The sequence below is a fragment of the Physeter macrocephalus genome, chromosome 11 (genome assembly GCF_002837175.3).
Source record: "Physeter macrocephalus isolate SW-GA chromosome 11, ASM283717v5, whole genome shotgun sequence".
Taxonomy (NCBI): Eukaryota; Metazoa; Chordata; class Mammalia; order Artiodactyla; family Physeteridae; genus Physeter; species Physeter macrocephalus.
This window is the reverse complement of record NC_041224.1, coordinates 142,707,248-142,722,466: the sequence shown is the minus strand read 5'-3', so window position 1 is coordinate 142,722,466 and position 15,219 is coordinate 142,707,248. Positions and strand designations below refer to the sequence as shown.

Below are 15,219 nucleotides of genomic sequence, written 5' to 3'. Positions count from 1 at the left end.
TTTGAGAGTTTCTTATAAAGTTAAACATGTATCTACTCTATTGTCCAGCAATTCCACCGCTAGGTATTTACCCAAGAAAAATCAAAGTGTAATTTACATACAAGAATGTTTATGGAAGCATTCTTTATAATAACCCCAAACAGGGAAAACTCCAAAATGTCCATCAAGATGAGAATGAGCAAACAAAATTGTGCTACATTTATGTAACAGAATATCCAGCAGTAAAAAGGAACAGAATACTAATATACACAATGACATGAATGGGTCTCACAGAAATTATGCTGAGCAAAAGAAATCAGACACAAAAGAGAACATGCTATGTAGTTCCATTTATATGAACTTCCAGAAGAGACAAAATTAACCTATGGTGAAGAAACAAAGCAAAACATTGCATTTACTGCCTCTGGCAGCAGGGGATTAACTGGGAGAGGACACAGGGAACTTTCAGAGGGATGAAAATGTTCTATGTCTTGGATTGGAGCACTAGTTACACAGTTGTATGCATTTGTCAAAACGAAACTCTTCACTTCTGATCTATTCATTTCTCGTATATAAATTTTACCTCAATTTTTTAAACATGGGGAATGGGAGATGGAGGTAGCGCAAGGGGAAGAGGAACAGAATACCTTAAAGGACAGAATGAGATAAAGATTATAAGGAAGACAACACAATCCTTAAATTTTTATTACACTCCTAGGGCAAACTAAAAGGCTGGTCCAAAGCCAAAAATCTAAAATACAGTTTAACAGACATGAACCAAAAGAGGCAAGAACCTCTTGAACTAAGAACTAAGATGATGATGAATAAAAACAAAAATTCAGTGAGTATGTTAAACAAAACACAAGATTGCCAGAGTTAGCAAATATATTTAATCTGGCAACCCTAACCAATAGACCATTAGACAACAACATACCAACCAGCCTGGTTTATACAGTCAATTTTTAAAGCATCTTTTATGAAATGCTCTTTTTATATGCTCCATGATATAAATTCCTACTGAGTATGAACTAAGAGTGCACAAATACCAGAAACCACCCCAAATTCATCCTTACCTTCAGTGAAACTTCCTGTTAGGGTTATTACAACAAATACTTTCCCTTCTGGCTCCAGATCCACCTAGAAAGAGAGAAAAAAATTGTATGTTTTATGCTAATTTTGAAGTATTTTTTTGTGGGCCTCAAATAATTCTTGACAGAGAGGCCTCAATGCACAAATCACAGCCATAAATCAGATCTACGTTTTTCATTGAACAGTAGAGGGGTATGAAACAAGTGACAGCACAAGAAACTGTGAAGGATGAAAAGCAGATCTAAATGAAACCGTGCAATGTTTTCCCTCTCTTGAATGTTTTCCTCTTCCATTTTGGCTCTTTGTGATATTGATGAGCAACCATACACATGGTCACTGTTTTCGAGACACCCCTAACTGATGTGCACCATTTGTAAGAACAATATTTTACTAAACCACGTGGCAAGCGTATGAAGTAGAGAAATAATGGCAACATAAAGGCAATGAACCAATGTGCCATGGTCAACTGCGTACCTTTAGTTTGAGGAAGTAAAGAGTTTGAATAGAAGAGTGCTGTCTCTGTCTACACCATTTCCACCTGAGTGCAGTTCATCTTGAGGAAGCACCCGGGAAGGCAGTACGTGTGCTGTGCATTCACTAATCTCGACTGTTCATGGGAACAGCAACGTTCCTTCAAGTTCTTATCTACGAGCTGAGAAAACAAGACAGATGTTCTGCCAACGAGGCAGCTGTACGTCTTCTCACTAGAGCCTGTCCCCTGCACACACTCCCGTCTCCCAAAGACCTTCACATAGCATGGTCTCAGGATGGGGCAGCACCCTCCATATCTGCTCTGACCACACTGGCCCAGGTAGGCAGGCTCTGCCCTCTTCATGCTAACCTTGAACTACCCAGGAACCCCTCTAAGCCATGGATTCTGAGGTTCTTTGGGGCTCCGATACATAAATTTACAATTGTCCTTCAATAAAATCTTGTCAGGTTTAGCCTATGGCTTCAGCTCTGCCTTTGACCTTTTGTCTAAGAGAGGGAGGTTCAGAGAAGCTGAGTATAGATATGGATGGTCTTTTGGGTAGAATATTAAATTTAAATAAGCTGCAAATCACATGGTACAATGTCCAAACTAGACCAGGACACGGGGCTCCAGTCTGACTGCCGCAGCGGCTCTGCTCTGTGGGCAAGGTCCTTAACCATGCCCAGCTTCACTGCTCCCATCTCCAAGTCCACGATGTCATTATTCAGCATTTCTGACATGGCTTCTGTCAGACAATCTCAAAGAGCCTTAACAGTACTATTTACTGTTTGTATTGTATCTACAGGTGACCAATACCGAAGAAAAGAAATGTACTAACCTTACCCTAGAGCTCACCACCCCCTGTTTTTAAGCACTACACCCTGTTTATACTTTTTCCAAATAAAAGATGCCTGTTTTATACTGACTGGGAGAGCTTCATCTATATAACAGCCAATTCTTATAAACCCTGCCTTTTTCTGAATTCAGTCTGTTATCAGTGTGGTTACCACACCGTAACTCACTCCAGTGTTCCAATCAGCTTCTTGCATCACGACTGCTAACTTAACAATATCCCCTTAACTATCTTAACACCACTTGTGAACCTTTAGAGAACAGTTCTGAAAATAGAGCTCTCTGGAGAGATGACTAAACAGGATGTCAGTCTCTAATTGTCTCCACTCTCTGCCTTGACTTGTTTCAAGTCAAAAATATTTTATTTTTAAAAGCCACTCCCTCATCTTCAACATAAAAGCCTGGCAGAGCCACATACATGCACACACATTCGACCTCACAACATCAACTGCTGCTGGCACAGAAGGAGCTGCTGCCAGCCTCCAAACTGCCAGGCCACCTCCGAGATCCAGCCCGTAAACTCCCTCCAACACTGCCTGAGGGCCCACAAAGAAGGCCACGCCACCCCATGGACAGCAGCTGCTCTGACAGACAGCAGAAGACTCCAGCACTTAGAATCAGGAGCTCTCACAGTGCAACAGGTTCGATCCTCATTTTTGACCCAAGTCACCATCACGGTGGAAAAGCCAGACTCAAATGCCGTCTGTAAGCCTAGTCCGTCTAAGACCTCTGACCTTAGAACAGGGTTTTACCAACTGCAGGTCGAGACTCACTAGTGAGACATGAAAACCATGCAGTGGGTTGCACACAACAGGGATTTTTAACTAGAATAAAGTGGAACAGAAAATATGAACATGCCAAATAGTAAGGAAAAGTACCACGCCATGAAAATTCTGTTTGCAGTTTTATACGCGTGAGAATGGTACACTGGGTTTTAGTGTAAAATGTCTTCCTTAGTGCATCACAGAGAAACAGTTTGAAAATGCGGCCCTCGAGGTTATCTGCTTCACCTAGACAGTGCTGATGGTTTGGCATCTATACATGGTGGTGGCTGCTTAGACACCTTCAGTGACAGCCAACTCACTACCACCACAGCTGGCGTCTTTCATTCCTGTACCCCAGAGAAGATCCTTCTCTAACAGCAGAAATGTGGTGACCAATAGCTTCCATTCATTGACCCTAGTTTTGTCCCCTACTGCTGTAGTGCATATTTTAGCTCTACAGATTCTGGGAGGAGCACTTCAGCTTTATTGGAGAACCACCCTGCCCTCATATTAGTCCATGGCTCAGCTGAGAGTCTACCCCTGGTTCCAGAGTGGACATGTGACCCAGGCTTGCCAAACTGAGCACTGAGTTCCCTCAGCCAAGATGACGGGCCTGGAGCTGACATATGCCCCACATCTGGCCATCTCAGTAATTGCTCCTCCCTACCCTCAATCACTGGTGCAGGTTTGGGCACAAAATCCAAGTAGGTCCAATCAGGAATCCTGGATCTACAAGGAAGAAGTACTATCTCACTCCTGCTGAACTGTAATCTGGAAGGACATACACTTGGGAGTGTCTGGCACCATTCTTACTACCACATTGGGCTGGAGAATGAAGTCAATAAAGAAGGGAGAGCTGAGAGACAGAAAGAGACCAGGTCTCGATGTCATTTAAAGCCTTAGATCAAGCCCTGCTTGATTCTTCTGGATTTTCAGTTATTTGAGCCCATAAATTCCTTTTGCTTTAGCCAGTTTGAGTAGGGTTTTCTATCACGTGCACCCCAAGAGGCCTATCCAAATTGGCAGCCAAAGAGAATAAGTCATATTTGTAAAGACAATTATCACCTCCCCTCTACACTTTCTAACGCCCATGCCATCTCCCGCAATCTGTGCCCCTGCCTCTCTCTGGCACTGAAACAGCTCCTGTAACCCTTGTCACATCCCACGGTCAGATCCAAAGATGTGTCCATCTTCCCCTCAGCTGACCCCTCTGCCAGAATCTGATGCTCTTGCCCACTTCTTCCTTCATGAATCTCTCTTTAAACCCTGCTGCTCCTGAGTCCTCTTTTCCTTCCATTGGAAGATTCAGACTCATGATTTCAAAACCCACCTGAGATTCTTTGGGGGTAGGAGTAGGAGAAAAAACAAACATATCAGAACCTCCAAGAAGGTGTAGTCACATTCATTTCCTAAGTCTCAAGCACACACTTTATTCCCAAACCTATATATGCACCTTTTCTGAAAGTCTCCATCTCAGTGTCTCACTAAGACAAGTCCCTTTAATTCAACATGTCCAGAGTCCAAAGTCTTATCATGTACCCCCAAATGACTCCCACATTTCCCCAGCAGCCCAGGCTCCTCGCTATGTGCATATAATCCTACCAGATCCCACCAAGTCCACTTTCTGAGCCTCTCCTAAACCCTCCCCTTCCTCTCCACTCCTCCTGCCCTGCCTCACCTTGCCTCTTGCAGGGGCCTTCTAGCTGGTTTCTGTCTCCAGACTCAGAATCCCCCAGCTGCTACCACTGACATTTCAAAAATGAAAATCTGACCATGTGACTTTCTAACTTAAAATTCTTCTATGTGTCCTCTCCCTTCTATGATAACAGCCAAACTCCTTAGCAGGGCACACAGCCCCACATGCTGTGTCCTTACCATCCCAAACACATACAATCCGTATCTCAGCATCTATAAATTATCTGTAGACTCTTCAGGGAGGCATATTATTTCATTTATAACCTTAGAGATCAACAAAATGTATTATGGGTCAGACAGCATAATGGAGAATGTAGTCAAAATGATGAAAAATATACATTACCTGTCTGAAGCTTATTGCCTAGTGATTTGAGGCATGCAATCTTTATACCTAGAAAATCCTTCTCTTTTTAACCTGTCAAACTCCTATTTGTCTACCGAGAATCAACTCAAAACTCACTTTTTACAGGAAGACCTTCCGAGACCTCTTTTAGACAGGTGGGCAACTCCACATCATTATAGAGACCATTGCTGGAACCCCCTCATGTTGTAGCCACTATGCCCTGGTCCCTTAGGACCCTGACTTGCACATAAGAGGACTGAAATGGTTTTGTGAATGAGTAAATTAACAAACAAGCAAGGATACTCCAAGCAGCTTCATAGAGGACATGGTTTTCTCCTCCTTCACCATTCTGATTGGTTTCCTCCAGATATGCTCCAACTTCTCCACACTCCCATGAAAGAGTGAACATCAGCCCACAGGTGCACCAGACGTTAACAGGGCAAAGCAACGTTATCACCAACTTTGATTTCAACAGTGACAGTGCCCTTTAGTGATGCAGCTACAGACTTCATGAACACTTTGAGAAGCCCCAGTGACCCAGCTTGAGTGTGCCATCAACTAAAACCTTTGCATCTTTTCTACATGCTGTAAGGCTCTGCTTCTCACATCCTGTGCAGTGCTTAGGCCCCAAATCCTAAGAGCTCCATATTTTTTCTGCAGAATTTCAGCTTGTTGCTCTGGGCTCCAAGGCTCACTAGATCCCAAATCCAGTCATTCAGTCACTCTCCTTGCCAGCTTTATGGCCTTCCAAATCAGGGCCTGGGTTACCCTGTCATCATCTGAGGCACTTACAGAATGTCCACCATGACAGGGCTGAGGCCAGAGTGCCATGGACGTCCCACATAGAAATGGATGTATTGTGCATTCTTTCTGTAACAGTCATTCAGGGAGAAGTGAATATGCTAAGCCCTCTTTCCTACACACTACTTCTATTAGTGAGAAGGGCAACTCCTGGGCCCTTTTCAAAACTCAGAAAGCAATGGCCTTTAAAAGTGGCATTCTGACACACAAATAGATAAATCACCAAAACTCAGTGTAAACAAATGGTGCTGTAACTGGATGCCCATATACACAATAGTGAACTTCAAGTCACACATTGTAACTTATATACAAAAATTAACTCAAAATGGATCATAGACCTAAATGTAAAACCTAACACTTTAATACTTCAAGAAAAATACATCAGAGAAACTCTTTGGAACCTTGGATTAGGTAAATATTTCTTAGATATAAAACCAAATGCACAATCCATGAAAAAACAAACTGACAAATTGGACTTCATCTAAATTAAAATTTCTGCTCTTTGAAAGACACTGTCAAGAGAATGAAAGACAGGCCACAGATCAGGAGAAAATAGTGTAATTTTTTTCTCACTTGTATCCAAAAAAGAACTTGCAAAACTCTATAAGGAAACAATACAACTTTTAAAAAATGTGCTTCATCACTTCATTTCACCAAAGAAGACATAATATAAAGATGGCAAATAAGTATATAAAAACAAGTTCAACCTCATTAGTCATTAGAGAAATGTAAATTAAAACCACAATGCAATAACAATACATACCTATTATGAGGGCTAACACTAAAAAGTCTGACCATACTAAATGTAAGAATGTGGAGCAACTGGAATTCCCATATGTTGCTGATGGGACTATACAATGGAACTATCACTTTGGAAACAGTTTGACATTTTCTTAAAATGTTACACATACACCTCCCATTTGATCCAGCCATTCAACTCTTAGGTATTTAACCAAGAATAAAGCAAGCATATGTTCAAAAATATGTATGCAAATGCTCAAGGTGCTTTTTAAAGAATATGATATAGCCATACAATGGAATAGTATTCAATAATAAAAAGAATAAACTATTGATGCATGCAACAACATGGAAAAATAGTAAATGAAAGAAGCCAAACACAAAAGAGAACATTCTGCCTAGAAAAAGAGAGACAACATATAGTTTTACCTGACTGTAAACATATAGTTTCTATAGTGGCAGAAAACATCAGTGGTTGCCTGGGGATGGGTAAGGGAAATAAGACGGGTGGAGAGAGGGATTAAAAAGGGGAAGGAGAGTACCAAGAAAATTAAATGGAGAAAGAGTACTGTTTTCAACAAATGGTGCTGGGACAACTGGATTCCACATGCAAAAGAATAAAAGCAGACCCCTACCTCACACCATATATAAATATGAACTCAAAATGGATCATAGACCTAAAAGTAAGAGCTAAAACTATAAAACTCTTAGAAGAAAATAGAGGAATAAATTTCCCTGACTTTGGGTTAGGCAACGGTTTCTTAGATATGACATCAAAATTACAAGTGACAAAAAAATGATAAATTGGACTGCATCAAAATTTAAAACTTCTGTGGTATAAAAACAAACAAGTGTCTACCTCTCTCTGCCCAAGTGCCCTTTCCATAGTGCCACTCTCATCAACTTTCCTCCATCCAAGCCTCCAGAGGCTTCCTAGCACCTTCCAAAGAAAACTCACTCTCCTTTACCTGGCTTTCCAGGGCACCGTGGGGTCCCCACTAATTAACCCAAACCTGTTTCTCAAATTTCCATTCTTTAAACCTGCTCTTCTAGTCAGGTCCGTCTCCTCACTATGTCACAGCCACACCTGTGCTCGTGCTGCTGTCTCTACTTAGAAAGCCTTTCTCTCTTCACCTATCCATTCATTCCAACCTTGACTGAATGACTCCTAGGGTCAGGATCATTGCCAGGTGCTCAAGATTTCCCAGAGAAGCTCCCTGAGGCTGCAGGTAGAAGAAGCAGCTGAGTGTACCTGGCAAAGATGAAGTAGCTACAGAAGCTGAAGGAAGAAACTTTTGCCAGGAAGATCTCACAGGCACATCGATCCCTGCAGTCTCAAAATTCCTTTCTCGATTATTATCTTAGTATTTATTGATACCCTTAACAATTAGATAAAATTTCATAGAATTACATCTCATCACTTGCAGTTAAGTCTGTAAGCTCCTCTCCAGTGGGATCTGACACTTTTTTTATTTCCCGAAGGGCCTAGCAGAGTTCCTTGAACCAAGTAAACACTCAAAAAATATCTGTTGATTTGGTCTAATGAGCTGAATTGGAAGGTCATCTGACCACCTCAATTTCATCACCTATAAAATGGGAATGATAGTATTTTAACCTGTAATAAACACTCTGACAGAACTTTGTAAAATATAAAAGCACTTCAAGATGGCTCCACGGCAAACCAGTAGCATATTGACTACACAGGCCCTCTGCTTAAGGATCATACTCTGTTCGCTTGACGAGCCAACTGATCGCCAGTCCCCCTCCTCCATCACACACCCTGAGCCAGTGTTTCCTTCCCTTTGGCATCACTTTGCAGAAGTTGGGCAAGTCACCTATATCCCTGACTCGGTCTTCTTGCCCATGAAATGAGAGGATTGTTAAAAAACCTTTCTAGCTCTAATGTTCCATGATTCTAAACAGGCTTGGATAAAAGCCTGCAGACAGGACTCAACGGAAACACTCATTTAATTAACTGGTAATAATTTACAACCATTTCCCTTCACAGAAGGCATTAGAATTGATCACAGGCAGGAAACTTCTGGCTACTTAATTTTCATCTCAGCCTGGGATAAGCAAAAGGCCCTAGCATATTAAAAGAAAAAAAACCAATCCTTTATTGGGCAAAGGTAGAAGGTTCACCTAAACTCTATGGGCCTTGGGCCAGACATCTGTGATATTCAGATTCTTGGCTAGGTGGATCATTTCTATAACTTTTCTAGGTCTTACTCTAGGGTTAAGTATTTACCCCTAGATAAATAGGGATAAAGGACAGGTTCGAGGATAAAGCATTTCACAATTCTCTTCCAGCTAAAACCATCAGACTTAAAAATGAGAGTTCAAATTCTTAAAGGAAAAAAAAATTTCTTTACGGAATTGTACCAATAACCAACAAGGAGACGTGTAGCTATGTTCTTTAGTAACAGAAATAACAGTTACTGTGTCTTGAACTCATCAATGTGCAGGAGCCCTGCCAGGTAGGTGCCTGACCTACATTATTTCTCACCTTCACCCCCTGCAAGGTATCACCACTGCCATTACAGATGGGAAAATGGAGGCTCCGTGAGGTTACGGAATTCACCAGCAGAGAAGGCCAAGCCAAGATACAGACTCAGGGAAGATCCCGCCCCAGTTCCACACCAGTCTCCCTGTAGGCTGCTGTGCCTGCATCTGCCTGCAGGTTTGCCTGATGCCTTCTGTTCCACCCGAACCAGCCTGCCCAAGCCTTGGCATGTTAGGTCAATCGCATCGCCCGTCTCCCTGGGAACTTGGGCTAGACTTGTGCCCTCGGCACCTGAGGGTGCTCCCTGCCAAATGCCAAGCCTCGGTGTTCCAGCCTTGCTTCCTCACTGCCAAGGCCAGTGGGAGTGGCATCAGCCTGATGGTGTCGCCTGATGGCTCTTGACAAGGGCACATGGCAAGTCTGTGCTGGGGCTAGCAGAATGCAGCGGGCAGCTCAGGTTCCATTAGTCAGCTGCCTGGAGGACTTGAGTCAGGGTCATGTGCTGCAGACACACAGCGCATCACCTCGCCATGGTAAGGAGTTTAAAGGAAAAGGGGGTGAATGAGGCAAACCCTATGTCCTTGCTGATTTTCTGTTTTTGCAATCAGACAAGGTTTATGTGTTAAAAGCACACTAAAGAGCACCACAGATTAAAAACGATCAGAAAAAGAAGATGGCAAAAACTGAACAGAAAGGTGAGACTTACTTATCAAATACGACTGTAGTTTAAAGCGAAGGAAAATACTATCTTTAGTCAGTGATTAAATCCTCATCTTTCTAAGTCTGGACCCTCCATGTGGTCAAAGAGGATGGTGGGGAAAGAGCCCTCGGCTGTGACCACAGCTCTGGTGGCAGGTCATCTGGATTCTGCACCTAGACAATAAAGGTGGACAACTAGGCTTTTAAGTCCTTTTCATATCTAAGATGCTACGACTCCAAGCCACAAACAGGTTCTGAACTCCACAGAGGAAGTAAAGACTACAGAAGAGTATGCCTCTCAAATGCATAAAGCCTCATGGTAACTCTTCCCCACCCCCAGCTAAACTTACCCAATCACTGCAAATTTAAATTTAGAGTTATTTCAATTCAGAGCCCATTACCCCTATGTCCTAGTGTAAATGGTGTAACTCCTGGCAAAAGGGGAATTCTTTTGTATTAAAATTAGTTTTTCAAAGTGTCCCTGCCCAAAATGAAAAACCAGGTATAAATAGTCCAGACCGGATATCTCTGAGGACTAAAATACTTTTTCTTTGCCAAGGAGAAGGCTAAGGATAGATAGAAATGGTCTACTGTACAAGTGCTGTGTGTGTGTGTCTCTCAATCTTTGACTCCAATATCCAAGGGATTGAAAATGTCAATTAGATGATGGGATGCCTTAGGCTCTTCAAAACACTCCACTACAATTCCTCCCTCTTTACCTCCTAGGGAGTTCAATTCTGTGCTGGGAGGCCTACCTGACACCTCCTTTGTGAAGGAGGACAGAGGCTCTGAAGGGATCTGCCCAGCCCAGGAGATCCAGAGCTGCTGGTACTCCTGATGGACCAAAAAGGGTGGGCTGAGCTCTGCTGGAGTCAAATGCCCACCCTTGAAACCAGCAGAGGACTCTCAGAACAGCATCCTCCAGAACTAAGAGGGTACTTTCTTTCTCCTCCAATAAGGTGTCTGCCCCCAAGGACCTCATGCCAGAGCAGACCCTAAACTGAGAGAGGAACCATGGTAATTGTGTACCTTACATCAAAGAACACTTTAAAAGGGCACTTTCAACATGATCTCAATCCTTCTCTTTTCTGTTCCATAGACCCTTCCAGAAGAGAACATACTCTGTCCTTGCCAGGATAACGTATTAAATGAAAGGGACAGGTGGCCTTTGGACTGTGGCTGGAGGTGAGGATTGCCATCCTTGCCCAACCTCCTGCTCAGTTGCCTCACAGCCCCCTTCCTTCTTCACAGCTTCTGTGGGTTGCCTGGGGAGAGCTCTCAGCCCCCCAGTGAGCCTCCTCCTGAGGTGAAGCTTCCACAAGGATGGAGAAATATTAGGAGATGGAGAGTCTAAGTTTTGCCACAGAAGATTTCAGGTTTTTTTAAAAAAAGATATAAACAAATCCAGAATTATTCTACATCGTAATGGAGGAAGAAAGCAAAACCAAAGCAAGGAGTAAGTCAAACTACATAGCATACTTAAGCATTCAAGAGGTTTGTTTGTTTGTTGTTGTTGTTGTTGTTTTACTATGGCATTCTTTTCAGCATTGAATTGAGGTCTTTTTGTTTCCCAAGCGGCATGCGGGATTAGTTCCCCCAACCAGGGATCGAACCCACTCCCTCTGCAGTGGAAGAACGGAGTCTTAACCACTAGACAGCCAGGGAAGTCCCTCAAGATGTTTTATAGATGTATCTACTTAATTTCTCATTGCTCAGACTCTTGGTCACCTTTAGATAACTGTGAATCTGAAGAAACATTAGAAAATACATCAAGCCCAAGGTCTCTCCCAAGGGTTATCTTGTGAAACTTTCACTCCTTTTGGCCTTCCAGAGGGAAGGAAAGAGGAAAGCTTTGCCAAAATGGACATGGGTGTCCTACCTAGAAATACAGGTAGCAGTTTTCCAGGTGGGCCAGGGAAGGGGAGACAGAGCGGAAGTATGTGCAAATGCACAGAGGACTATTAGGGTTGCGTATGGTGGAATGCAGGCTGTGTAAATGAGATGGGTCAGAAACTAGGCTGGAGAGGAAAAGCTAACAGGTCAACAGTGGCCTCCCGGCACCCTGGAAGGCTAGCTCTTACCCCAGGGCAATGGGGAGCCAATGAGGGGTTTCAATCTGCAAAGTTTCAGGATTATACCAACATGACAGAGCCCTACAGACAGGGTGTTGGGATTATAAGGGGAGAGAAGCTGGTGGTGGGGATACATATTCAAAGCCTATTCTGTTGGTCTTAGCAAAGGTTGCAGGTGACCTGAGCTAAGCCAGCAACAGAGGGGATGGAGAGGGGGAGGCAGATGGGGGAAGACAGGGGAGGGAGCAGCAGCTGTACTTTGTAATCAGAGGTGGGGTAGAAGGTAAAAGAGAAGTGGTCAGAGAGAGTCACCAGGGCCAATGACAATCTTGGTGGCATTAAATGAGACAGAGACTCTAAAGGGATAAGCTGATCTGGAGGAAAGATAGAAAGTTCAATGTGTGACCATTACCCATGTCATCTGAGCATCTACTGAGCCATCCTGAACAGCTTCTTAAAGTTTAGATGGAGAAGTAGGAACACCACAAAGATAGAAAATACAACCCAGTACAGTCTCAGAGAACAGGTAAGAGCAACATCAAAAGCACTATTCAGATCAAAAAAAAGGAGCAATCAGATGACATGATACTATACATAGAAAATCCTAAAGATGCCACCAGCAAAATACTAGAGTTCATCAAAGAATTTGGTAAAGTTGCAGGATACAAAATTAACATACAGAAGTCTGTTGCATTTCTACACACTAACGAAATACCAGAATGGGAAATTAAGGAAACAGTTCCATTTACCATCATACCAAAAACAAAAAAATACCTAGAAATAAACCTACCTAAAGTGGCAAAAGACCTGTACTCTAAAAACTATAAGATGCTGATGAAAGAAACTGCAGACAACACAAACAGATGGAAGGATACCAATATTGTTAAAATGACCATACTACCCAAGGTAGTCTACAGATTCAATGCAATCCCTATCAAATTACCAATGGCATTTTTCACAGAAATGAAAATGGAAGCACAAAAGACCCCAAATAGACAAAACAATCTTGTGAAAGAAGAACAGAGCCAGAGGAATCACACTCTCTGACTTCAGACTACACTATAAAGCTATAGTCATCAAACCAGGATGGTACTGGCACAAAAAAAGACACACAGATCAATGGAACAGGATAAAACACCCAGAAATAAACCCATGCACTTATGGTCAATTAATCTATAATAAAGGCAAGAATATACAATGGAGAAAAGACAGTCTCTTCAATAAATAGTGCTGGTGAAACTGGACAGCTACATGTAAAAAAATGAAATTAGAACATTCTCTAATACCATACACAAGAATAAACTCAAAATGGACTAAAGACCTAAATGTAAGACCAGATACTCTAAAATTCCTAGAGGAAAACACAGGAAGAACACTCTTTGACATAAATCACAGCAATATTTCTTTGGATCTGTCTTCTAGAGTAATAGAAATAAAAGCAAAAATAAACAAATGGGACCTAATTAAACTTAAAAGCTTTTGCACAGCAAAGGAAACCATAAATAAAACAAAAAGACAACCTACAGAATGGGAGAAAATATTTGCTAACGATGCTACAATTAAGGGCTTAATTTCCAAAATATACATACAGCTCAATATCAAAAATACTAAACAACCCAATCAAAAAATGGGCAGAAGATCTAAATAGACATTTCTCCAAAGAAGACATACAGCTGACAACAGGCACATGAAAAGATGCTCAGCATTGTTAATTATTAGAGAAATGCAAATCAAAACCACAATGAGGTATCACTTCACATTGGCCAAAATGGCCATCATCAAAATGTCTACAAATAATAAATACTGGAGAGGGTGCAGAGAAAAGGGAAACCTCCTACACTGTTGGTGGGAATGTAAACTGGTGCAGGCACTACGGATGTTCTTTAAAAAACTAAAAATAGAGTTACCATATGAACCAGCAATCCCACTCCTGGGCATATATCTGGAGAAAACAATAATTGGAAAAGATACATGCACCCCAATGTTCACAGCAGCACCGTTAACAATAGCCAAGACATGGAAGCAACGTAAATGCCCACTGACAAATGAATGGATAAAGAAAATGTGGTATGTGTGTATGTATGTATACATACATACACACACACACACACACACACACACACACACACACACACAGGAATATTATTTGGCCATAAAAAAGAATGAAATAATTCCATTTATAGCAACATGGACGGACCTAGAGATTATCATACTAAGTGAAGTGAGTCAGACAGAGAAAGACGAATATCATGTTATCACACAGGTGGAATCTAAAAAAATGATACAAATGAACTTATTTACAAAACAGAAATGGACTCACATCAACAGAAAACAAACTTATGGTTACCAAAGGGGAAAGGGGGGAGGAATAAATTAGGAGTTTGGGATTAACATATGCACATTACTATAAATAAAATAGATAAACAACAAGGACCTACTATATAGCACAGGGAACTATATTCAATATCTTTTAATAACATATAATAGAAAAGAATAAATATGTATATACATATATTTATATATTTATAACTGAGTAACTTTGCTGTACACTTGAAATTAACACAACATTTTAAGTCAACTATACTTCAATTAAAAAAAGAAACAACAGAAGCAAGAAGAACTACAATCCTGCAGCCTGTGGAACAAAAATCACATTCACAGAAAGACAGACAAGATGAACAGGCAGAGGGCTATGTACCAGATGAAGGAACAAGATAAAACCCCAGAAAAACAACTAAATGAAGTGGAGATAGGCAACCTTCCAGAAAAAGAATTCAGAATAATGATAGTGAAGATGATCCAGGACCTCGGAAAAAGAATGGAGGCAAAGATTGAGAAGATGCAAGAACTGTTTAACAAAGACCTAGAAGAAATAAAGAAGAAACAGAGATGAACAATACAATAACTGAAATGAAAACTACGCTAGAAGGAATAAATAGCAGAATAACTGAGGCAGAAGAATGGATAAGTGACCTGGAAGACAGAATGGTGGAATTCACTGCTGCGGAACAGAATAAAGAAAAAAGAATGAAAAGAAATGAAGACAGGCTAAGAGACCTCTGGGACAACATTAAATGCAACAATATTTGCATTATAGGGGTCCCAGAAGGAGAAGAGACAGAGAAAGGACCAGAGAAAATATTTGAAGAGATTACAGTTGAAAACTTCCCTAACATGGGAAAGGAAATAGCCACCCAAGTCCAGGAAGCACA

At 41.6% G+C, this 15,219-nt stretch overlaps 1 protein-coding gene across 3 annotated transcripts in view; it reads right to left on the bottom strand.

Annotated features, from left to right (window-relative positions):
- PRKCH (protein kinase C eta) overlaps positions 1-15,219 on the bottom strand; it is a 231,150-nt gene that overhangs the window by 155,765 nt on the left and 60,166 nt on the right. For all 3 annotated transcript variants that reach the window (XR_008618681.1, XM_024118039.3, XM_024118032.2), the window contains exon 2: positions 1,053-1,116. Coding sequence is in view for 2 of the 3 variants with exons in the window: in XM_024118039.3 (XP_023973807.1) it covers positions 1,053-1,116 (64 nt within the window). In the remaining variant the exon portion in view is untranslated. The remainder of the gene's footprint in view (positions 1-1,052; positions 1,117-15,219) is intronic.